General features: G+C 47.2%; 1 protein-coding gene across 2 annotated transcripts; it reads left to right on the top strand.

Annotated features, from left to right (window-relative positions):
* The first annotated feature begins 20,473 nt into the window (after nucleotides 1-20,473).
* On the top strand, nucleotides 20,474-23,068 carry DUSP1 (dual specificity phosphatase 1). Of its 2 annotated transcripts, XM_005523679.3 has the most exons (4): nucleotides 20,475-20,928; nucleotides 21,046-21,194; nucleotides 21,286-21,505; nucleotides 22,008-23,068. In XM_005523679.3, exons 1-4 carry the CDS (start codon nucleotides 20,559-20,561, stop codon nucleotides 22,376-22,378), a joined length of 1,110 nt encoding a protein of 369 aa, XP_005523736.1. In that variant the 5' UTR covers nucleotides 20,475-20,558; the 3' UTR covers nucleotides 22,379-23,068. The 2 variants fall into 2 exon arrangements, with proteins under 2 accessions (XP_014108484.1, XP_005523736.1); XM_014253009.2 differs by having other exon boundaries at nucleotides 20,474-21,194.
* Nucleotides 23,069-25,527: the final 2,459 nt, after the last annotated feature.

Genomic DNA, 25,527 nt, shown 5'->3' with positions numbered 1-25,527 from the left:
CTCACCAAAGAACACTCCTTTCACCCTGTCTCTGCTGAGGCCACTCCATGGTTTCTTGCTCAAGCTTCTCGCAGGAGAAAGAACAAAATCCTGTCCTCCTCACGCTGTGATGATAAGCCTGCAGTGGAGTTAGCCAGGATTTATTTTAATTGGACTTCTTCACTTTTTTCCTGGCACTTTAAAGTTTATGAACGGAAAGGATCAGTCTGACTCAGAGACTGGGCTACTTCCAAACATTAATCTTAGCTGCCATATGCTAATGCAGCTTGGCTCTAGTGCATCCTATGGTGTAAATATGTCTGTACCTTTCATCTCTGGTGTCAGAGGCCACTAAAGGGAACATGTCAGACTTTTGGGCAGGTTGTGATTGCCTGGCATGCAATCTGCAGGCATTGGATGAGGTTCTGGGAGGAAGAAGGTCTAGAAAACATCTATATCGTGTTCTCTTGGAGCTCCTGTTTTATCATTCTGCAATATTGGTTGCCAAAGTTATGATGCCCAGGGAAATTCTTTGGCCTGTGCTGACTCTGAAATCTGTACACAGATTTTGGGTATCCCAGTTCTGAGCTCTAGGCAATAAACCTTGGAATATTGGGTTGGGTTCAGTGGTACAATATTTAGCCCCTTCTGTTTTGGTTGGCTTAGTAGTATGGGTATAACAAACACGTAAAAATGACTGTCCTGCTCATCATGACTTTTCCAGCACTGAAACATGAGTCTCTCATCCTTTGTGTTTCACTTTCTTCAATTCTTCATCCCAAATGTTTCCATTCTACTGATTTCAAATTTCATTCACTGTTTGAGGGCGTACACTGAAAGTGTTTGGTATTTCCCTGCCCCTTCCTCATCTTCTTACTCACTTACTCACTCATTCTCTTCCCTGAAATCCTCATGGGAACAATCCTATTAAAAAAAACCCAAAAAATCAAAAAAAAGAGGGAACTTTCCAATTCTACTTATTTCAATGGAATTTCCCTGATGTTCTTTTTCCATATCAGTGGATCCTTTCTGCTGGTGACAGTGCTGTGAACAGCGTCAGGAAGAAGAAAACTTCATTACGGAGGCAGTCACTGAGGCTAACATTAGCCTAATGAAACCGATTTTCCTAGATTCCCTCTCAAGCCCATGTGCAGGAAGAGGTCTCCTCCAGAGGTAATTCAGAGCAGTAACCTCATTCCATGGACAGAGATTAACTCCTTAAGCCTAAAACTTAGAAGCTTAAAGAGGTTGAAATCCACCCTTGTTCAGGGAGTCATGGCAGACAAATACTCAATCCCGGTGTTGTAGACTTGTTGCTGACATGGAGAGGGATGTTCTCAGCTGAGTCACCACTGGGTTTGTGGTGCAGGACAACATCCCTCAGCCCTCTTCCAATTTTCTAAGCAGTCCTGAGCAGGGAACCCTCTGGCCTTGGTTGATGGATGGGAAATGATGTAAATCACAATGTTAATTCACACAAGTCCTTTCTCCAGGAGGACAGAGATTTGATGGACACTTGGGGGACACCAAGCTACAGCCAGCAAAGCCTTGCAGATGAGATGTAGGAGATGAAGTAGGAGAAGCTCAGCTTTCCCATGCTGCAGGGAAATTTCCTGGGTACGTTTTACATTTTGTTATTTCCCCACTTGCAGGCTCTGCAAGAGCCTGGACGTCGGGGACGTCGGAGTGACGGAGGACGCAGCGCGTCCCCTCGCCATCAGGAGCCTCGTCACAGTGACAAGGCAGACATGACTCATGGCTGGAGCTGCTTTATGTAAATAAGGAACCTCTGGTGTTCCCCTGGTGCCCGTGGGGCCACGTAAAGTTCACGTGAGTGACACTGTGTTCCTACTGAGGCAGGGCAGGGAAATGGGGTAAGGTGGCTGTGGTTCCCCCAGAGAGGGCAATAACAGGTCAAAACCGGTGGTGAAGCTGAAAGTGAACCCCAGCAGGGGAAGGTTCCTTCCCAGCACCAGTGCCTGGAGAAAATTTTCTGTTGCCTTTTGCTGTTAATTGCAAAAGTGATTGAGCCACTGATGGTAAATTCTGGGGGGGGGGAGCCAGAGAAGGGGGAAGTAAAGAATTTCGATGGAGAGTTCTCTCGCTGCGAAATCAGTCAGTTTTAGTAAGATCCATGGGTCATCTGTGACACAGCAAACTTATTTAGGAAGAAATGAGGAGAGGTCCTGCTGCTGAGTGGCATGATGCTGCAGTCCCTGTGCTGGTGGCCTTGTGTGGGCAGCACATCCCAGCCAGGAGCACTGAGGAGGAGGAGGAGTGGAAGCGTGAAAAATCAGCGCAGTGGAATCATGTCCATCCCAAGCCACAGATAATATTATTTCAGGTGGGGGGCCAAACTCTGACTCACCCCCCACAACAAGTGAAGCTTATGAAGACAATGGAATTAATTTAGTGTAGAACTAATCTGAGGGAGAATGCCAGCCTCCAAAACGCTGGCCTCCTTGGTGTGTGGCTCCGAGGGTGCTGTGATTCATGTGGACACAGCACTGCTGCAGGTGACTCCAGGCAGCCCAGAGGTGTGAAAAAGCTGACAAGCTTGAAAGGCTTTCTCTTGCATTAGTTCTGCTGTTTCAAATCAGAAGGAAGATTTAATTTACTCCGGTGGGAGTTTTGCTTGGGTAAGGACTTAGCAGCTGTAGTGAGAGATGAGAAATAAAATGTACCTTGCTAGTGCAGTGCTCACAGAAGTGACTTCATTTACTCTAAGAGAGATGCAAGAAACTTCCTTTAAATCATTTCAGAACCCTTATCACTTTTTTTTGTCAGTGTTCAACACGTTTCCTCTTATGTATGATTGTTTCTTTATCTGTAGATGTTATCTGTCACACTCTACAGGAGTTTTCTCATCCCTTACAGTCATCCAAATTTGATAATGCTCACTGCATTTAATTACCTTTTTTTTTCTTTTTTTGCCCTTAATTGATTCAGCCACCTTCCTATTTTAACCCCGCCCTTGTTAGCATTGCAGCCACAGCACCCATGTGTGCTTTGACTCCCAGAGAGGTCTGCAGTAAATTTCCCAGGCAGGTGATAGATTGATGCAACTCTCATTTCTCACTGAATTTAAAGGTCAGCCTTATAATGCTGGGAGGTCATCCATGAGCTGAGTCCTTCATGTGTTTTTGCTCTTTTCATTACCTGTTCCCCCCTGTCCCACAGTGTAATGGCTGATAATTGAGCTCTTTTCAATGGTGTGGCTCCTGCTCCATTGAAGGCAGGAGTTTTTTCTCAGCAGAAAGCTGACTCATAAGGATGCTGCCTTCTATCTTTAGGAAATGTGAGTCACTAATGGATTTTTCATTTTACATTCAAGTACCATGGACTGAAATTCTGTCCTACCAGTCTCGTCTTGAGGTAGTGTTTGGAAGCCTTTTAGATTTGGTATTTTAGTTATGTCTCAGTGAGGCTCTTGAGATAGAAAAGATGCTGTACAAAGAGCTGGTTTGTATTATATGCTGTGAATATTCCCATTAACCTCAGCAGTGCCATGGTTTCACTCTGTGTGCTGCGTCCTTCCCTAGCTAAAATCCCATCAAACCCTTTTACACCTGCATCAACAAGTTCAGCATCTGTTTTCAACAGACATAAAGGGTTCAGAGTTGGTTTCCAAAGCTGTAAAAAAGCTGAGAAAGCTGAGGCATAACTGAAATAATATTAATCCCATTGCCTCTATTGCATTAATAGAAATAGTCCATTTGTTCAGGCAGTAATAATTTGGTTTTCAGACAAGCAGTGAAGATTCACCACTTCACAATGGCCCATGACAGAAAGTTAAATATTATTGTTTCTGTTTTATAAATAGGGGAATTAAATTTAAGGGAGATCGAGTTGTGACAGAGAGGCAATGGGATTATTGTGGATGGAACCCAGGAGTCCTGTATGGTTTTTTTCCCAAATGTAACAATATTTTGCATCAAGGATTTTGCTGCATTTACAGTCACTGCTCTTTAACTTTGAGTGATGTCCACGTGAAGGAGATCTGGGAGAATCTGTGTAGTCTTGCAGTTCATCAGCTTTTACCTGTCCATGTTGCATTCTGTTAAACTCCCTTTGCAGAGGGTTTTAAGGGGGAAGTCTGAACCTCTCTGCTGCTTACTGCAGCTGTTATTTAAAGCTGATGAGGATGCAAAAGGGACACTGTTGGGTGCTTGCTTTGTTCTTCATTGCACAGAAGTGGCTGTGCTGCAATGACAAGTTTGTAAATCATAGGTAGTTCCGTTCTCACACCACCCAATAACCTCACAATCTCTCTGTCAACTTCCTGAGGGCCTTGGGAAGCTATAATCTGTGATAAAAATGGGAGTTGGAATGTTACATGTATATCAAAGCTGAAAAGTTGGGGCTGGTTGACCTTTTCATTTTGAGCAAATGCACTCATTTCCTTTGCGTTGCTCCGCTGTTTCCTCCTGAAGCTTGGCATAATAGGAAATCCTCTAGGATTGTTCTCCTTAATCAGTGGCTCCATTGTGCCGGCTTCTGTTCCTTTCAGGAGCTGCTTTCCTGGTGGAGCATCACTTTCCGTGCTCTCAGGCATCAGTGCCCCACAAACTCAGACAAATTTCAGCTGCCATGGATGAGAGCACACCAGGGGCAGGAGGTGCTAAATTCAGTGAGCTGTCAGAGTAAAGAAACAGCCCTCTGATTTTCAGTTCAGAAAAAAAAGCCCTCACTGGATTTTACAGTGACATTTCCCAGTGCTTGTGATTAGGCTTAGATGAATAATGAAAATGAGTGGGTTGTAAATTTAGATTTTGCTTCATTTCCATACGTGGGGGGATGTCATTTGTTGTCATGTCACTGCTAATATTTGCATAGTCATTTGGCAATTATAAAGCAGGCATATGAATCTTTAGGACAAATAACTTCTCCAGAAATATATTCTGGAATGCCTGGTAATTATGACTAGCACATCATTTTTCATTTTCTTTTTTATTCCTCTTTGTCATCCAGTCAAGAAGTTCCACGCTGTGGCTGTACAGCCCAAACTGCAGATGGTGCAGCATTTACCACATCTTTCTCAAAATTAGGCAAGTATTAGATGTCCTGGCAATCACCTAAAACTGTTTGGGAAATAAAAGTAAGGCTGAAGTTGCCATAAAAGATTATTTGTGTTGGTAACCTGGGCTTTGTAAAGCACAACTTAAACAAAAACAGTGGCAAGTCAGTTCTCAGGAAGAGCTGAGGCTTCACCAAGTCTTATCTTCTGTTTCCTGTTGCAGCACGGAGGTGTTGACATCATGTTCCTGTACATGCAATATGCAAAAAAAGCTCAGGGTTCAAAACTCTTGTTTTGGCACAAATAAAACAACTTTTGCTCGTTGCTACTGATTTTCTGCTGTCCTGCTTTCCTCTGCTGGAGTCGGTGTCTGAGGGGAGCCAGGCACACCCAGATTTTTGCTCTCTTATGGTGTTAAGTGCAGCTTGCAGTAAAATCCAGCAGTGTTCAGGGGGTTTTGGGCAGTGTGTGACCTGTTCCTCAGGCACAAAGCTCCATGGGAAGGACCTGTGTGGCTGCACAGCTGACAAAAACAGTGTGAACCCCAGGACAGCCCTTCATGCATTTCCACTGGAGTTAAATCTCCAGGGAAATGAGCTTAGGGACGGTGATGATGATGATAATAGCAAATAATGCACGCTCCCCTCGGATTTTGGCTGCCTATCAAGACAGACTTCCTGATGAGGGGATGCATCTGTCTGTCTCCAGTCCCTTCAAGGTATCTGCAAGGCACCATTTTTTGCAATTACAAGGGCCTGCAGATGAGAACATGCTCCATAAGAAGCAATCCAGCAGCATTTGTCCCAGACTTCTGTCTCTCATTTCCATAATTGTTCTCATCTCAACCCCTCAGACATTAGCAAGCCAAATCTCAGAGCAGCTCTGTCAAGTGCTGGCACTGGTGGCAGTGGCAGCCCAGGAACCTCCAGGTTTTTGCTTTTGCTGCTCCTGCTGTGCCTTCTTTGCGTGGGGGTGAGACGAGGGAGGCACAGGGAAGAGATGGGGGTCAGTGGGTGGATCTGTTCTTGGTGGAGTTTGCAGGAATCACCTGCCCTGCACAGCTGGGGAGGGGGCTCTGTGCCAAGTGCTGGATGGGACAGAAGCAAATCCCCGGTGACGTTGGTGGCTTTCCTGCTGCTGCCAGTGCCACGTGGAAAAGAGGAAGGGCAGCCCCGTGGGGAGCACTGGGTTGGCTGCAAAACGTCTGGGCTCACCCCAGAACACTCCTGGCCAGTCCTTCAGCTTCTACTGGCTCTGTTTCCCCAAAAAAACGGGACCAGCTGAGCACCTCTTCCTCCCAGGTGCTGTACAAGCCATTCTGCTTTCTAAGAGAACAAACCCCATCCCAACTCCTTTCTAGGAGAACAAACCCCATCCCAGTTCCTTTCTAGGAGAACAAACCCCATCCCACTCCTTTCTAGGAGAACAAACCCCATCCCAGTTCCTTTTGAAGAGAACAAACCCCATCCCAGTTCCTTTCTAGGAGAACAAACCCCATCCCAGTTTATTCCTAGAAGAATAAACCCCATCCCAGTTCCCTTCTAAGAGAACAAACCTCATCCCAGTTCCTTTTGAAGAGAACAAACCTCATCCCAGCCCCTTTCTAATAGAACAAGCCCCATCCCAGTGCACTGACTTATCCACAGGACCCCTTCCTCCTTTGCCACTGCAGGCAGCACCAAATTGAATTCCAGTAAATGATTAAGCAAGATAAACAGGCTTTGGCAATAGCAGGAATGGCGTCCCCCCAACACATGGATTTTGTGTGAGAGCAAAGTCCAGCACCTCTCAGGGCACACAGGTAGCACTCAAAAACATCTTTTTCTGCTAAAGTCCAAAGGGAAGTTGGTGTTTGCCATATTTGGGATCAAAATAACCTTTTGCACACTCCTATCTAATCCTGTACTCACCCAAGGTTGGGCTAAATGTTTCTTTTGGTTATTCATGACATATTTGATAAGGAGGAACCAGATGCTGCTTGGCCCATCCTCTCACTCTTGGGTTGGTTTATTGTTAATGATTCTCATCGTTTTATCCTTGGTCTCGTGACATGCAGCCACTCAGGTTTAGTCACATCCACCATTTTACATGACCTGTTTAAATGATGTATAAAGGAAAATAACCTTTGTTCAAGGGATTTGCTCTTGATTCTTTTTTCATAAGCTGCTGATTATCAGTGTTGTAAAATGAGATGGTTTTTCATGTCATTATTGCTAAAAAGTGACTCTAGATTGATTCTCATTAATTATTTTGTCCCAGATACACTAAGAAATGAGCAGGATTTGTCCCTCTGATCTCTTCTAGAAAGGTTTCTCAAGCTCACAGAGCACAAGCAGAGCAACAAGCATGAAGCCTGTAGATCACTCTCAAATGAAATCTGAAATTTTAGAGGAGCTTTGCTACCTATTTCATGTTAATAACCCCTGAAAACCTGGATGAGCTCATCTTTGGAGCTGTCAGGTAGAAATAACAGCAAGTTATCTCCTAGAAAGTCACAGTGAAAGTGGCAGCTTCCCAACCCAGGAGATGCTCAGGGCTGTGAGGGTTGCTGGGGTGGTCCCTGTTGTGCCTTCAGGATATTTGAGAGAGGAAGGGGGAAGGAGTGATCCTGGCACCTCCAAGGAAGCCCCAGTGGGAAATTTCCAGGTGGACAGAGCAGCTTTAGGACTCCTCTGGGTACATCAGTCACTTCACCTCCCTTCCTACTGCATGGACTGCTCTGCTGCTGTAATTGCCACCTGAACTCTCAGACATCCCCTATGCCAGAGGATTTTCTTTCTCAGCCTTTGAAAACAAAGTTAAATATAACCATTCTTCCCCTACAGACAGAGAAACTGAGGCACAGGGGATCTGAAGGAAGGTTAGGCAGCACGTCACAGGCAGTAAATCCCAGGTGTCCTGATTTCCTCTCACCCAGATGAATCCCTAGAACTCACTATCTCCTGTAATAAAGCTTAGCTCAGAGACCTATTCTGAAATGTAATTAATATGCAAAGTGCTTTGATCCCCTTTGATGGAAGATTCTGTGTAATTTGCTATCATATTTTAAATTAATACCTCTAACTGTTCTGCAGCAGGAAAACGAAATATGGATAATTCATTTGCTATTTTTGGGGAGAGGACTGAGTCTTTTACTCCAAGAGTTTTAGGTTACAGTCATTTTCAAGAGGAGGGCTGTGAGGTTGCTGCTGCTGTTGAAACACTTTAAAAAGTGAGGATTAACAAACATACAGTGTGTTCTGGGATCCTGGCTCTGGAGGGGTGAGTTTTCCCCCCGAGGATGACTAACAGCAGGATGTGGGACATAATTTGCATGTTCTCTGCCTCTGCTGCAATCATTTGTGTATTGGATACTTGAATTATACATTACACAGAAGGTCGCCCGCTTGCCAAGCTGCCAGCCCTGCTGAGCGGAGCACAGCCCTGGACAGGGGGCTGATGTTATTTCAAGAAATGCTCAGTGCTGGGCTCAAAAAAAACACCCCCCAAAAAAATAGTTCTGTGTATGAGAGTGGAATTTGTCACTGAATACTTTGGGGATTGTTTACTCATTCTGACCACGCTCCTGCTAGCTCTGACTTTCACCTTTTTTTTTTTTTTTGTATCTGCTTCTGTTCTTTTCCTGAGGTGAGTTTGATGCTGCTGGGAGGTGACAGAAGACATCCCTACACACCCCAGTGCTCCCTCTCCCAGGAGATCCAGCACATTCCCCCTGCTCTGCTGCTGAGGCTGCCTCTGGTATCTCACAGAAATCCCAGCTTGGAAGGGACCAGGGTGGGTCATTGGTGCCACCTCCCTGCTCCAGCAGGGCTCAGGATTGCATCCAGAAAATTCTGGAAGATCCCCAGTGAGGGAGACTCCATCCCCTCTCTGCTCTCTGTTCAGGGCTGGGCACTGCACAGGAAAGTTGTTCTTCCTCATGTTCAGGTGTATCAGTTTCTGTCCATTGCTTTTTGTCCCTGATTTCCAAAGGAAGCAGGAGAGCTCCCTGCTTTCATTGCAGCCTGTTTGAACTGTTCTTCACTGACAGAAAGACACCAGGGGTGCTTTTTCTACTGCCCTGCTCAGAAAAACAGCCCAAACCCCAAAATCTCAAAAAAAAAACCCCACAAAGTCATTTTTGTAGATCTCCTCTCCAGGAGGACAGACCTCACAACCTCTCCCACTGCAGCCAGCCTCTCTGAGAAATCATCCTTCACAAACTGAAACCCCATGAGAGAAGCAGTGATCACACTTTTCCCCCTCCAAATATTATTTTTTCTGGCAGTACTGACCTCAAGAAAACAAATGAAAAGAAGGAAGTGATTCAAAGCTAAGTGACAGAGTGCACTCATCTATCATCTGATCGGCTTTCTGCTGGTGGCCACACTACCTTGGTGTACCCAGGCTTAAAACTTAAGGTCTGTGTCCTCCCAAATTCTATTTCCCAAGCAAAAATATTTGATTTAGTAACAGGTTCCGGTAGGCCTTGTGCCTTTCTTCTGCCAGTCACAACTGGACAGCCCATGGCAGTGGGAATTTTATCAAATGCATTCTTCCAAAGCCTGTTTTTTCACTTTGAGTCCATCAGAAAGATGTGAACAATTTTCTTTGGTATTTCCACTGAGAGCTCAAATCTTTTAGTTAAGAATTGTTCATTAGACCACATATTCACCCTCCCTTCTTTTCCTTTCCTTTCTTTTCCCTTCCACTAAAGCCATGGTTTCAAAATCTGAATTGGAGCTGCAAAAGCCCATTGAGAAGCTCTGAAGCGTTCCCTGTGGAATGAGATTTCCCTCTCCCCGTGCTCTGCTGGCTGACAGTCAGAGCTTTCCATGCAGAATCTGTTATGATGGGCAATGCAAGAGCTGCTGATCTGATTTCAGTCCCCAGTGCCTCCAGGGCAGGTGGATTTCTGGGGAGGTGGCCTCATAAACCATGTCAGCAGAAATCAGAACCTCTCATCTCCCCTTGGAATTACGGTTTCCTGCTCTTCTTCTCACTGAGCCAGGCTCCTGCCGTAACTCAACGTTTTCCCATTGCTTTTAACCAACTATTTCCAAACAGATTCCCAAGAAAACCATGAGCATTCCCAACCTGCCCCAGGTGCCCTGCTTGGCACAGAATGTGCTGCTGCCAGTGGCTCTCTGCCCCCTCCAGTGACTTCATCCAACATTCCAGCGGATTCCAGGGAAGCTGCCCACATTTACTCCAGGCAAGAGCCTGGCCCAGAGCAGAAATTCAGATATTTTGCCACTTTATAAACAAAAGTCATCGTTTTTTGGCGTAATGTGCCATCCTCCTGTTTCTAAGTAAAAGATACATCACCAAACCCTCAGGGGGAAGGGACGTGTGAGTAATAGCAATGGCACAGAGTCTGCATCCCAACCAGAGTGCCAAACAATATTCCAAGAAAATACTTCTAAGTTACAGGAGTTGCGTAAGGCTGATTATTATTTTTGAGGCACAGAAAACCAAGTCCAGTTTCTAAAAAAGCAAACACATATTTTTAGCCTTGCTGGTCTCTTGATCTCAGGCTAATGAGAACCATCTGCACTGGGCCTGGCTGACAGTCCTGGTAAATAACCTTTCACTGCAACATTCCAGATGTTTCAGAGGCTTCTCTGTGGAGCAGAGTTTGTCTCCCTGCCTGTCAGTCTCCCTTTCTGCCTTTCCTGTCCATGTTTACTTCAGGAATATACATTTCTTTAGTTAAAAGTATTTTTTTTTTGTTAAAGATAGCTGCTCAGGATTTTTTTGGCTAATCTCCGTTAGGGTTCTTGCAGAGAATGAAAGCTTTTGTTCCTTAGTGCCAGTGTTGAAAGATAAAATTGGAGATTTGAGAAAGAAGCGACAAGATTTAGACTAAAAACACAAACCAGAAATCAGTTGGAGATGGGTTTCTACCTCATCTTGATCCCTCTGAGCATTCCAGCTATTGAACAAGCATGTTCTGGTATTGAGAAATGTAAATGTGACAAACTTTTACAGAATACACAAATGTATTTTTTCTGAACAAGATCTCTCACTAGAAAACCTTCACAACTGGTTATGTAAAGGAGTCCTGTGGTTTGCTTTGCTGCCTCTGCTGTGATATATCCTGGTACTGGCTGTTTCCTCTGCAAAGAAAACATCCCCAGACACACGGGTCGCTTTTTGTCCCAGCCAAGCTAAGCTGAGCCAGGCTGGTGGAAGGAAAATAAAGGGATTTAAAATCGTCCTTTGACCTTTCTGTTATCTCCACCTGGAGCCTGCCTGAAATCTGGTGTGTTACAGCTTCATTAATGCTGTACCTTGGGCTGGGGTTCAATTAGATAAGAAAATGCTCTGGTGTCAAACCTCCTCCTCAGGTCTGTGAGCTGCTGTCTGTGCCATCCACTCAGTGAGTGTGCTGCTCAGGAGAAATAAATCCTTCCTCAAGAGTAATTACCCCAGAGAATGCACTCTCCAGTGGGTAATTCCTTCCTTTTAAACACTTTGTGTCACTGCCCCAGTGTCAAAGGAAGGTCCAGGAGGGTCTGTCTGTTTTTTTCTGAAGGGTTTGGGGCTGTGAGGCTCCTCAGTGCTCTGTTTTAAGTGGGGCATTGTGATGGCAATCGCAGCAAACTCCGATTTTCCGAGGTTCTGTGGGCTGGGACACGCAGCAGCACCGAGCACAGGGTTTCAGCAAGCGCTCCTTTGTTCTTTTGTTGCCTGCTATCGAATTTGTTTCATAACAAAGGTTTCCTGAGCTTGGGGGTTTTGTGTGTGTTAATACTGGTAATATGATTTAAATATTCTGATGATTCATTTTCACTCCAGAGAGCTGAATCAGCCATGTAGAACATAACTTGCTTCTCCCAAACCGTTACCTTTTCCATCCTTTCTCGTCATTTCTATAAGGGGATGATTCATGCTCCTCTTGTATTTACCATTTGAGAATGTGCCCCACTCCTTCAGCTATTTTCACTTCTTGTTCCTCTTTTTCAAGAAAAAAAAAAATAAAGAAGAAACAAAAGTGATTGCTGATGGATGGTTCATCCCACTGGTGAACCTGGAGCGTGAGCTAAACCTGAACTGGACAGACAGGGAAAAAAAGAGGAAAAAACTGCCTTGAACTGTTAAATTGATCAGAGGCCAAATTAAGAAGTTCAGGCCCTGGCTCACATTTCACACATTTTTGAAACCCTGTGTGTCCAAGTTAGGGGCTGTGTTCAAATAAATGTGCTCAAACATAGCCAGTATAACAGTTTTGTTTTTTTTTTCTTTTTGCGTGTTTAACAGAAATCCCTTATTTTATTCAGTTATTCAATTCAAATTTGTTTTTTCTCCAGCCTAGTTGTGTCTGTGACTGGCTCAACCCATTAACTGGGAGATGGGAGTGTTAATGATTGATTGACCTGATTGCAGGAGAGCATTCTCAGAGATGGCTGTAAGATACATAAAAACATAAGGAAATAACTGTGTCAGGCCTTGGGAAAACACTTGGACTCTTATCCTCGATTTCCACGTGAGACACAGCTTCTCAGTGCTGAGATCAGTTTTAAATTCTGAGAGCATCTCTTGCCTTCCCCCTCTCACTGCCAGCCTCAGCAGACCCGGGGTGAGGCTGGGATGACCCAGGTGAGGTCAGGACCATCCAGGTGAGGTTGGGACCATCCTGGTGAGGCTGGGACCATCCTGGTGAGGCTGGGACCATCCTGGTGAGGCTGGGATGATCCAGGTGAGGCTGGGACCATCGTGGGTCTCTCTGGCTGCTCATGCCCTCCAGGAGATGCCACACTCATAGGAAAGTCTCCCCCAGTTTTCAGCCATTTCCATTTTAGTGCTCCCCTCATCCTTTTATGGATAGCTTTTTTGGGATTTTAATGCTGTTCTTACAGCACAGCAGCTGTAAGAAGCACTCTCTCAGAAGTGTGTTCATGTGAGCATCCCTTGGGCTGGGCCTCTCTCTAAACAGAGCTCTGGATTTTGAGCGGCGGCCGAGGTGAAATCACAGCTGGAGACAGGCTCCAAGAGCCACAGGGCATCTGTCCACACACGTGGCCACCCCTCAGGAGAAACGTCCCATGTTTGGGCAAACTCATTTGAGCCAGTGCTGCTGTGTGACCTCACTCCTCATCCATCCCCACCAAGAAACAGTTTGTCCAGCACTTCAGAGCACAGCACGAAACTGGACTCACCTGGAGCTTTCACAGCAGGGCCGTGACATCAGCTCAGCCCTGGGTTTTATCAAGTGGCCCATGAGCAACGTGAGAGGGTGAGGAGTGGCCATGACAAGGCATTTCAGGGATAAAGAAATGGATCATCTCTCGTGGATCTCACACCCTGTCCCCCTCGAGTGGCAGAGAGGTGACTCACCCTGCCCCATGTGTTCTGTGCTCCTGGAAACAACCCCAAGCTTGGCTTTTTCCACAGCCTAAAGGTTTTCACATCCCAAAGAGCCAAGTGTTCTTCTCCCCTATGAGTAATGCTGTGTTTTCACTGACCGCTATTACACACATCACCTCCCTCCATCACATGAGGGAATCGTGTCATTTTGCAAACATTGTCACAAAAAGTGCAGGGCACAGAATGAATAAGCACTTCTGTATTTACCGACACGGGGGGGATTTTTTAGCAGTTACGGTTTAAACACCACCATTGGTTATAAACACCTTGGAAGCTCAGATTAAGAAAGCACAGAAAAAGGAACAAGAGTAACAAAAGGGCTCAGCTGGAGCATGGGCGGTGTAATATCCACTGGAATTTCTTGGTGCCTTGCTTTCCTTACAAGTTTCTTTACTTTTTGACATGAAGGGTCACTCTTGGGTCCCCACACTGAGTTACTCCATAGTCCAGGAATGAAGAATTTTGTTTTCTAATAACAGAAACCTCACTTTATTTCGAACAGTTTCCAGTTGCTTTTGCTGTTACATCCTCCCTTTCTGTCCCCTCAGCAAATAACCCCTTTTAACGCCATTAGAAGTGGGACAAATTTAGACCTGGAGGATGGCAGAAGTGGCACAGATGAGCAGTGGAAGTACAGCAAGAGGATTTCCCTTGATTCCTGCTCTCAGCACAGGATTTCAGGAGGAGACAGAAATGCCTTTCCATCAGCTCTGCAGCTTTCTGCCCTAAAAGTCCTGTGTTATCCCAAGCTGGCTTCATCCACCTAAAGTTATTTGTGAGTTGGGAGAAGCTGTTAACGTGTGGACATGAAATTCTTTCTCACACTGACTTTATAGACCCTTCCCTGGTGGGAAGAGATGGAGCTACCACGAGTGAAGAACAGGTTTGTGGTGGCTCCAGGACAGGGAAAAGATGCCAAACTCCAGCTCTATCCCTTCCAGTTCTGTTCTGTCCTCAGGGGCAGAGTAATTCCAGGTTCAACATCAGCCTCCCGTGTGCCACGTCCCTTTCTGATGCCTTCACCTCGCTGGAAAGACAAGAACAGAAGAGCAACTTGCAAATGGCAATGCCTCAGCAGCTCTTATCTCAAGCTTTATGAGAATGGATGGTTCTGGGAATCTGAAGCTCTTAGAGAGTCACTGCACCCACAAAACGCTGACATCACCTGACAGGCAATAAACCCAAGGCTCATGTTTCTGGGGAGGAGAGCACGCCTCTCCCTGCTCCTTGGTTCGAGCTACGTCAGTTGTTTTCTATTCAAATTCAGCCTCCTCCCACGGAAGCCTTGCCTTGCCCCACCAGCCATCAGCAGATGTTGTGGAGAAAATACCCGCCCCAGCAATAGGAGGAATAATTTCCCATAAGTATATTTTATTGTGTATCTAATGCCTTTCATCTTGAAGTATAAGAACTTTACAAATACAGCGATTTTATTAAATAAATACCCTTATGCCTAGTGCAAGGCATGATTCATAGCAGATTAATAGAGGTAATTAAATGAAAGATTAAATTGCCTAAACCATTTGCCCTACTAAGCTGATCCCAGAGCTGTGAAGTGTATCAGTGCCACTAATTCCCAGAGATTTTCCTTTGCAGGCAGGTATTTAACGATTTTGAATTTCAAATCCAAGGTATCCCAGGCTGGCTCTGTAATGCCTGTAATCATGTTAAAACGCAGCACTAAGCAACTTGCCTGAGGCAGCTCCGTGAGTCACTGCAGGAGAAAGCAGAACTTGGGACTTGAGCTGCTCCAGCAGAGTGGAGCTGGGCAGAATTTGGGATGGGGGGATGTCCAAACTGCAAATCCCGGCATTCAGCCTGTGACAAGTGTTTGGTGGGTGCTGTGCCAGGTGAACATGCGGGTACAGGTACACATACAGGGGACAGATACAGGTACAGGGGACAGGTACAGGGGACAGGTACAGGGGACAGGTACAGGGGACAGGTATAGGTACAGGTACAGGGGACAGGTACAGGGTACAGGTACAGGGAACAGGGAACAGGGGACAGGTATAGGTACAGGGGACAGGTACAGGGGACAGGTGTAGGGTACAGGGGATAGGTACAGGTGTAGGGTACAGGGTACAGGTACAGGGTACAGGTACAGGTACAGGGTCACACCGGCAGCTCTGGGACCCTCACATTTTGGAGCAGTTCAGGAAGAGCTGGGAGCTCCCAGCAGCTGGTGGAGAGGAGCCCAGGGTCAGCAGTGCCCACTGTGGTCCCTCTGTGCAGGACTGGCACCCAGCGCTGCCAGCCCCTGCTGTGCCAGCCCCTGCTGTGCCAGCCGAGCAGAGAGATGACATTTCCTCAGGCAGGGCTGACAGAAAGGGCTTTTCCACATCCCCCAAGGTCCAGCAGGATCCAGATGTGTCCCTGGTTGAAATCCCTGAGCTCCAACACCGGCCCTTTCCACTCGTGGCCCACAGAAATGAATGTCCCAGGTTTCCAGCCTATCTGTCCAAGAGCTGTTTTTTTCATGCTGGTAGAAGTTACCCCGAGAAGAAAGATTTGAGGTAGTCTGAGTTCGGCCAAACCCTAGCCAAAGGGTTAAATCTTGGGATTTAAATGCATAAAAAAATAATGTTTTCATTGTAGTGTGAGTCATCAGTAATTCTATAATGTTTGTGTTCTTTTTATTGTGACCTTTCATCTCTGAATTCTTTTTCGTTTCCCTTTCTTTTTCTTTATTTCTCTGTATCTTTCCTTCCCTCCTTCCTTGCTTGCTTGCTTCCTTATCTTTTTATTTCTCTCTCTCCCTGTGTATCTTTCCTTTCTTTTTCCTTCTGTTTCTTCTGAATCTGTGCCTCTGTAAAATCTGTCCAAATATTTACAAAAGGAAATGCTGGGTTGTGAAACTGAATTCAGAGAAAATGTTACACATGCTGAAGAAATGCATCCAGCACGGTTTCCAAATGTTCCCACATGCATTTTTGTCCTGTGTCTCAAGTGTTGGGGCTTGATACTTCATATCTTTATTCAGGCAAAACTTGCACTGAAAGGGCAGCGAGATCCAGGCTGGGGTCTGTTCCAGTGGTGCCGTAATTCTGGAGTGGTTCCATTTGATTTTGGCCATGGGTGACTGGTTAAAAAGCCTGAATAACCAGTGTGACTGGGTAACTGGTTTGTGCAATGGGCCCGTTCCAGGCCAGGGGTTATCGTCACTTGTCACCGAGCTGGGACACGCTGGCATCGCTGTCAGGCACAGCAGAACATCTCTGCAGCTCTGTCATCTCCAAAAACCATCAGCCCAGGCTGCACTGGGAGACACCCGGTCCCTGGAGGAGCCAGGACAGGTCTCAGGTTCTGCTGAGACCAAAAAAACCCACACTCAGCTGTGTCATGATGAAAGTGCCATGAAGTCATTTTCCCAAGAAGTCCTTCATGCTCACACTCATGTCCTCATGTCCTCATGTCCTCGGACATGTTTTGGCAGAGAGCAGGGAACTGTTTAAGCCCCAGGGATAAAGGGAATCGGCAGTGGGTCCCATCTGCTCTCAGAAAAGCGTCACCTCCCACCCCCACACTCCATGCTCATGTTTCTATTCTTACCCTCACAAAGGCATCCAGTGCAAACAGGGCTTGTTTTGGAGGAAGGGGTTAATTTTGTATTTCCTGGCTTTTGTTAGGGCAGGAAAACGAACCCTTCATTCAAGGCCTGAGCTTCTAAAAGCCACTTCAGGCCTGTGTTGTATTCTGCTTTCTTGCATTCTTACTGCAGGTTTATTTAAGAAAAGAAAACAAAAATAAAGCGAGGAAATAGCCAGCCCAGGATTGTGAGTGATTAAGTACACACTGCCACATGTGATGAATTCTTTTCTTCCTGATTTACACCGGGTATAAACAAGACCAGATTCAAAAGTCTCACAGTTACATAAGTGCATCGAAAAGCAATTACCATTGTTGTGGAGGTAAATTCCCTTTGTGCAAAGGCCTCCGTGGGGTGTCATCCCTGCTCTGGCTCAGAGCAGCCAAGGAACCCGGCCCAGGCTCCTGGCTCATGTTCAATGTTTGTGTGGCACTGGTTAACATCATGATGAGAAAAGTGGATGTCATTGAGAGCACATTGTCCCTTGGCTGGGTAGGTGGCAGGCCTGGAAATTGCTTTAAAATCAGGGAAAATTGAAGATGCTGGACTTGGGGGAATAAATATCTCTGTCTTTTAGATTTGTGGGACACTGAGAAGGGTTTAGTGCACAGGGATACCTGTGAGCCAGGCAGGGAGTGGAACAGACGCTCTTTATTCCCTTCCAGCCCAAACCATTCTGTGATTTCTTTATTCTAAGGATGTCCCCAGTTCCTAATCCCACAGGGGCTCTCCTCTGTGGCTGGACAGACTCTTTGCCTCACCCATGCTCCTGCCAGGAGATACCTTAAATCACACATCCACATCCCACATCACTCTCCAAAGCAGAAAAGTGAAGCGATTCCTGGGCACAGACCCACAGAAAGCTACGTGTCTGAGGTCCATTTCCTCCAGGAAAAATGATGAATACAGCCCTGTCTTGTGGCCATCTGTCGTGCTGGCTTGTGCTGCAAGAAGCTGGCAAAGAATCCATCACGGAGAATTCCTGCTGTTCATCTCCTTAGAACGATCTGGGCCGGCTGGTGTTGGACAGACGATGTGCAAAGTCACCAGAGCTCGGTGGCACGGTGATATCACATCTTTTGAGATGCTGGCTGGGAACACATCCAGGGGTCTGCTGCCAGCAGGGGTGAGGTCCCTGTGGTGGGATGTGTGTCACCTGCCCAGCTGGTGGGTCCTGTGGGGTCTCTGTGCCAGTGGGTGCTGGTGTGATGGAGAGAAGTCATTTCCCAGCACCCAAGAGCGGGAGCGCTCCTCCCGCAATCTGCTTCCAGCCCACTGCCGAAAGAACAACAATAAATAAATGGAATGAAAAGTGCAATCCTGTGTTTATTTTAAAGGAACGTGTTGAAATAACAGATTCACTTTGAGGCTGCAGTTCTGGCAGAAAAACCCACTGCTCAGCAGAGCGGAGACAATCCTGTGGGTGAGCCAGAGCTGGCACTCACCCACCCGTGCCCTTGTCCGTGCCCTTGTCCGTGCCCCCACTCCTGGACCCCCTTGGGAACCTGGAAAACCCTGGAGATCTCAGTTAGACACAGAGCCCGGCTGGTCTGAGGTGCTCAAAGTCTGGGGGACAGAAAATGTGAGGAGAGATGGTGGGGCAGGAGAGGGGAGAGGAGCCCTGCAGTGAGGGTGGCTGGGCGCAGAGGTCTCCTCCAAAAGGCGCAGCTGGAGGGGGGAAGTGAAAACACAAAACTGAGGAATTGGGCGAGGAAAGAGCGGCTGGGAGCAGTGGGGCAGGGCTGGGGGAAGAGGAATTGCAGGGGGAAAGGGATGGGGAGCACTGGGGACACACGGAGGGGACACACGGAGCAGAGCAGGGGAAGTGGCTGCAGCGCTGACTGGAAGCCCTGAGTAAGAAACACCCGAGTGGCTCGGTGGAAACCAGTCATCCACAGAAAAAAAAAAACAAGAAAACTTTTGGGAAGTGCTGATGCACTGAAGAGGGGGAGAAAAGAAAGAGACATCCCACCAGTGCCCTGCCAGTTACTCTCTGGGGGAGTTCTCAGTGGGGAAAAGTGAACTTTGCCTGGGTCTGCTATGGTTTTTTTCCATATCCATGAAACATGATGGGAATGACTCTCAAATATGTGTTTACATTATAAATATATACACAAATATATGCACACACGTATATATTTAAGTGTGGGTTTGTCTGTACTTGCAGATATGGCTATGCATGAATACAAATATATGTATGTGTGTGCTCGTTCCTTTATACATCTATTTTAGGGGAATAATCACGCTCTCATCCAAAGCTTCCCCCACTGCTGCTCCTTGCCTGGAATTCTCTGGGAAAGGAGGGAGCAGCCAGTGCTGGGGGTGGAAGGATAAAGGGGCAGAGGACAGGGACAGCTGGCAGGGAGGGGACCCAGCTGTGGTGGGCACAGAGTGGGGGAGTGTGAAGGCGAGGGTGGATGAGCGGGTGTGGAAGCACGGAATAATTCCGCTTGGAAAACACCCCTAAAAATTGAGTACAACCATTAAACCCCACTAAACCATGTCCCTGTGTCCCCATGGACCACACACACACAGAGTACATGTGTGTACACGGGGTATTTCAGGGAGCCACGGGTTGCTTTGGGTTGGAATGAACCTTTAAGATCATCTTGTTCCATCCCCCCTGCTCTGCTTCCCGTGCTGGGGATCAGCCCTGGGCATGGGGGATTTCTTCTGCAGAGATTTATATATAAATATATATACACCTCCATACAGATATACACACATATATACATATTTATAAATATATACAGATATATATACATATTTATAAATATATAGACACATAGATACATAGACACATATACCCATAAACACACCTATATATACATATATATGTATATAAAAATGCACATATATACATATATGTATAGGTATATGTATATGTACATATAATATGTGTTATACATACATACATGCTATACGTGCATATATATGTATATATTTTTATAATTTAATATACATTAAATTATTATTATAATGCATGTTTTTCTATTTTAAGATATGCATCTATTTTTCTGTTTTAACTTTTAATATTATATATATTTGTATAAATTTATATTTATGGTTATATTTATGGTTATATTTATATTTATATTTATATTTATATTTATGGTTATATTTATATTTATATTTATATTTATATTTATATTTATATTTATATTTATATTTATATTTATATTTATAGATACTTATTTTTATATATTTATTTTTATATTTGGATATATTTTTTTTATATATTTTTAATTCTCTTTCTGTAAGCATTTATTTCTCTCGGGGGTGTGTTGTGCTGTGTCTGTGCGCGCACCCGTGTGCACAGGTGTGTATCGGTGTGTCCAGATGTGTCCAGCTGTGTTTTTTGGGGAGCGGGGGGGGCCACACACACCTCCCCGCGGCCCATGACGTCACGCCGGCGGGGCCTGGCGCGCGGCCAGGGTGACGTCACCCACGGCTGTGGCCCCGCCCCCCGGTGCGACCACGTGACGCGGCCCCATTGAGAAAACGCCGTCCCGCCGGCGCGGCCCCCATATAAGGGCGGGTGCGGCGGAGCGCGGCCGGGACACCGGGACACTCGGGGACAGCGCCACCTCCGCCCTGCCCTCGCCATCCCTTCGCTGCCCAGCCATGGTCAACCTGCGGGTGTGCGCGCTGGAGTGCGAGGCGCTGCGGGGGCTGCTGCAGGAGCGCGGCGCGCAGTGCCTCGTCCTCGACTGCCGCTCCTTCTTCTCCTTCAACGCCGCTCACATCCGCGGCTCCTGCAACGTCCGCCTGAGCACCATCGTGCGGCGCCGAGCCAAGGGCGCCCTGGCTCTGGAGCACGTCGTGCCCAACGAGGAGCTCCGCGCCCGCCTGCGCCAGGGGCTCTTCCACACCGTGGTGCTGCTGGACGAGCGCAGCGCCGACCTGGAAGTGCCCAAGCGCGACAGCACCATGCTGCTGGCGCTCGGCACCCTCTGCAGGGAGGCCCGCGGCGCCCGCATCTGCTTCCTCAAGGGTGAGTGGCCCCGCGGTGGCCGGAGGGGACCGGGGGATGGCCGGGCCGGCTCGCCCCGCTCGCCCCCCGGCCGCGCGGCGCTCACCCCGCGCCCCTCTCTCCGCTCTGCCCCCGCAGGAGGTTACGAAGCCTTCGCGTCCTCCTGCTCCGAGCTGTGCACCAAGCCGGCCGCCCCCGCCGGGCTCAGCCTGCCCCTGAGCGCCAGCCCCGCTCCCGGCAGCGCCGATTCGGGCTGCAGCTCCTGCGGGACCCCGCTCTACGACCAGGTGAGCGCCGGGGGGACAGCGGGCGGCGGGGCGGGCGCTGCCGCCCAGCTCCGGCCGGGGGTGACCGCTGCCCTTCCTCTCTCTCTTGCAGGGAGGGCCCGTGGAAATCCTGCCGTTCCTGTACTTGGGAAGCGCCTATCACGCCTCCCGCAAGGACATGCTGGACGCTTTGGGGATCACGGCGCTCATCAATGTCTCGGCCAACTGCCCCAACCACTTCGAAGGGCACTACCAGTATAAAAGCATCCCCGTGGAGGACAACCACAAGGCAGATATCAGCTCCTGGTTCAACGAGGCTATCGATTTCATCGGTAAATGAGCTCTCTTTGCTGTCCGTGCTTTTTCTGGGTTAAAGTCCCCTGGGAAGCGATTTTTGGCATGGTTTTTCCCCAGTAGAACCTCCACTTGAGATTGGGGAATAGCATTCCACTGGGAAGCTACACTCGGGGGACATTTCCATTAGTTTAATTCTACTCAAAGGCATAATCTCAGCTTCGTAAAGCTGCTTGAAATCTTGATTCAAGAGGCACTGGTCTTGCAGAAAAGAGTGAATTTAAGCGGATCACTATTAAAGTAATCTTGCAAGACTGCTAAAGTGACCTGGAGGAGCTATTAGGATAATTGGAATTGGAGCCCAGAGTGAAAAGAGCTGCTTTCCTCAGGACAAAGACTCCCTTTGTCTCAAAAGCTCCGGGTGCACCTATTAGGCTAAGGAAGGGATGGATTAAAGGAATGTAAAACAACAGTCTGTGCTTTTCCCACCTCTGGAAGCAGCGAGACTTGTTTGCTAACTGTGCACTTTGATTCTTTCAGACTCTGTGAAGAACGAGGGAGGAAGGGTCTTTGTGCACTGCCAGGCTGGCATTTCCCGCTCAGCCACCATCTGCCTTGCTTATCTCATGAGGACCAACAGAGTCAAGCTGGACGAAGCCTTCGAGTTTGTCAAGCAGAGGAGAAGCATCATCTCCCCAAATTTCAGCTTCATGGGGCAGCTGCTGCAGTTTGAGTCGCAGGTCCTCGCCCCCAACTGCTCAGCAGAAGCTGGGAGCCCCGCGATGTCGGTGTTGGACAGAGGGGCATCGACCACCACGGTCTTCAACTTCCCCGTCTCCATCCCGGTTCACACCACGTCCAGTGCTTTAAACTACCTTCAGAGCCCCATCACTACTTCCCCGAGCTGCTGAGAAAGCAGGTGAAGAACATGGCCAGGACTCAGACTTGCTGTCTCAGAAGTGCAATAACTACAGGGACAGTGTCACTTGTGTTTTGTGGGGAGTCATTTGGTGTCGTAGATGGAGAGGAGCTCACCCAATGCCAGAGAAACCAGGTGTTTCTGACTTCTCGAGCAAATGTCTGGATGTCTACACAGAGATCAAAGGACACTGGCTCTTCCTGAGCTGTCCCTCCTTGTCTTCTGTCTGTCCTAAGCCTGCTCCATGTTTAGTAGCATGCTCACCAGTATTCCCATTCCTGGACACTTTGAGCAACACTGATGGTGTCCCCTTTTATATGACAGTCCTATTTATTTATTTTTACATTAGTACATTGTTGTTGGGGTTTTTGTTTGGTTGTTGTTTGTTTGTTGGTTTTTTTTTGCCTTCACAAACGTAAAGTTTCATTTCTAGAGAAACCAAATACCTCAGTATTTTTTGGTACTATAATCCTGTGTGTGTATATCTGTCAGCTCTTCTTGTTTCCCAAGCACTGACATGAAAGCACCAGGCGAGTGCTTTTTTTTGAGTTGCCAAGGGTTGTATGTTTGCTGATTTATTTATGATGTGAAATAATATATTTCTTCTTATGAAGACATAGTTTTGTTACATGATTATAACTTTTTTTTATACAAATGGAATAAATTATGATATTTCTATTCATCTGAGTTACATATTCTTTAAAATACTGCATTTCACAGTCCCAGAACTCGTGTGGAATCTCCAGGTGATGAGCTGTAATTTTCAACTCTCCTGGCCTCGGGTCTTGACTGAGAAAAATGGGTTTAAACAACATAATTGACTAGAAGCTACTGCAGGTTCTTAACCTGAGCTTTTCTTTGTCCCCATGTAATTGTGAGCAGTGGCAGGGAGCCAAGGCTGCCTTCTCAGCTGGCAGTGGATTTGGCTGCCCTGATGGCTGTAACAGTTTGAACCAGCTGAGACTCGAGCACTGAGCTACAGTGAATTTAAAATGGTCCTTCTCCTAAGAAGGAGGAATAAGCTTCCTTATTCCTTGTTTACTTTTAATGCCTGAAAGGTTAAGTCTAAAAATTAACCTGTTAGTAACAGATCTCTAAGGCTTGGCACAAATTCTCATAGTGCTTTTCTTTTTCTGTCCCATCTCCTTAAATCCTTTTTGCAGCTCAGACTGCCTGTGCTGCCTGGAGTGAGGTATTTGGCTGGCTGGGCTATCTCTGTAAACAAAATCATGACAAGGGATCAGGTAACCAGCAACTCACTGATTTTTTCTTACCCAGACCCAAATAAATTCTTTCCTGCTGGAGATTGTCACTAGAGTGACTTGGGTCTGGTGTTTCTGTGAGTTTGGTGTAGCACAGCCAGAGCCAGGCAGGGGGGTTCCAACAGCAGCTCTGGGTGCAGGGGTAACCCTGGGACAGAACTGCACCTCTCATGGGCTCTGTGGGGCAGGACAGCATCCCTGCTGTGCCATCCCCTTCCCAGGGAAGCTGATGGGTGTGGGAGGCAGCTGGGAGCTTGATTTCCTGATGCTGGTAAAAGGGAGAAGGATGCTGAGGGAGCAGCAGGACTCTGGCTTTCCCATACTCCAGAAAGGAGCCACCAGTTCTTGCATATCTGATACTCAAAGAGTCAGATCCAACTTTTGCCCCACCAAAAATGGTTTTGCTCAGGCACACACAGCAGGTTAGGGCTGTAAAATCACATAATTTGAGCAGTTGTGAACTTCAGCGTACAACTATTATGCTTTTTGTGAGCATCAAGCAGCTGTGCTCTTGTCACGCAGCGAGATGAGCAAAGCACCACAAACTCCTGCTGCAGTCCTGCAAATTTCCTGGGGTATAATGGTGCTAAAATCCGGGACTCTTCTCCTGGGAAGAAGGTGCCCTTGAAGGAGGGGATGATGTGCTGCTGCCTCTGAAGTTCTTCCACGTGAGCTGCCCCTCCGAAGCAGCTCTGTCGTCAGCAGCGCGCGTCAGCCCTCGCCAACTTTCAACCTGACACCGAGGGAGGAAAAAAAACGGAGCAGCTAAAAGAGGAGAGATCCCTGGGCACTGAGAAGTGAAGTTAGGAACTCGTGTTTTCCTGAAGTGTACTTGAACCTCAAAGTGAATATCCTCCCCAAAACCTGTCCTGTGCTGCAAATCCTGCAAAACCCCTTTGTCTATGGAAAATCCTTTGGCACGGTGAACCTGCCACTGCCGTCCTGATTAAATATGCAAGGCTGTCTCTGAGCCTTTTTACACCTGCACTAAAGGGTGGAACAAACTTTCACCGTCAGAGCTTGCTTAGTGGAAAAATACAACCTTGGCAGCCCTGGCCATGCAACTGATAAAAAAAATCCTGCCTGTTAATCGCAATTCAAACAGAAATCTGTTCCCTGACAGCCGTGGGAGCTTGTTTTTGTGTTTCTTGGAACAATAAAAGTCATTACCTGGCAGCAGATCAGCTTTTATAACCTAAGCAGGCACCTGACAGAGGGGTGCAGGAGAGAGCTGCTTCAGCACAAAGCCTGCTGTGAGCAGCCAGGGCAGCAGCGCTCCCGAGAGCCGCTTCCAGCCCTGACATCCCCTGCCCTTTTCCAAGTCTTTATCGGGATCCTTCTGCTCTTCCCTGTAATCCGACTCTGTCGCTGCCCAGTCTCAGACTCCTGCAGACTTTTTGTGGATGGGACTTTTTGCAAATAGAGCAAAGTGAGGCTGCCAAATGTCACCGCAGCGGGACAGCTCTGGGAGCTGGATGGGATCAGCTGGGGTTTGCTGGGAGCGGTGGGGAAGGAGCAGGATGGCTGGCAAGGTGAGGAACAGAGGAGGAGGATGCCTTGGTGGCACAGCTGGGCTGAACTTTGTGGAAGAAACTTTAGCTGCGAAAGAATCTTTACTTCCCACCCCTTATTTATTCTCCCAGCTCTGCTGCTTTGTTTGACTGGAATATTAAGGCATGCAGTTCACTCCAGTTTAGGGCTTTAAATTCCCATTTCTCTGGCTCCAGCATGAGTTGCTGTCCCCCTGTTGTAGCAGGACTCAGCTGAGACCATCCCGTGGTATCCAATCCCCAGAATCCTGGCTCTCAGCAGGCGTGTGTGGGGATTTCAGTCTGTATAAAGCCGGAGCTCTCCAGTTGCTTACATCCCCATGGAAACC

The sequence above is a fragment of the Pseudopodoces humilis genome, chromosome 17, assembly GCF_049639895.1.
Source record: "Pseudopodoces humilis isolate 2021_Gansu_Grassland_sample_001 chromosome 17, ASM4963989v1, whole genome shotgun sequence".
NCBI classification, from domain to species: Eukaryota; Metazoa; Chordata; class Aves; order Passeriformes; family Paridae; genus Pseudopodoces; species Pseudopodoces humilis.
The sequence above is the reverse complement of the archived record's forward strand: the minus strand, read 5'-3'. Positions and strand labels throughout refer to the sequence as shown.

Bases quoted from the DNA above. Each gene is read 5' to 3' on its own strand.
- DUSP1 (XM_014253009.2), top strand. From the start codon at position 20,559: ATGGTCAACCTGCGGGTGTGCGCGCTGGAGTGCGAGGCGCTGCGGGGG. The intron at 21,195-21,285 runs GTGAGCGCCGGG...TCTCTCTTGCAG, and splicing joins GGACCCCGCTCTACGACCAG to GGAGGGCCCGTGGAAATCCT. The intron at 21,506-22,007 runs GTAAATGAGCTC...TGATTCTTTCAG, and splicing joins CGAGGCTATCGATTTCATCG to ACTCTGTGAAGAACGAGGGA.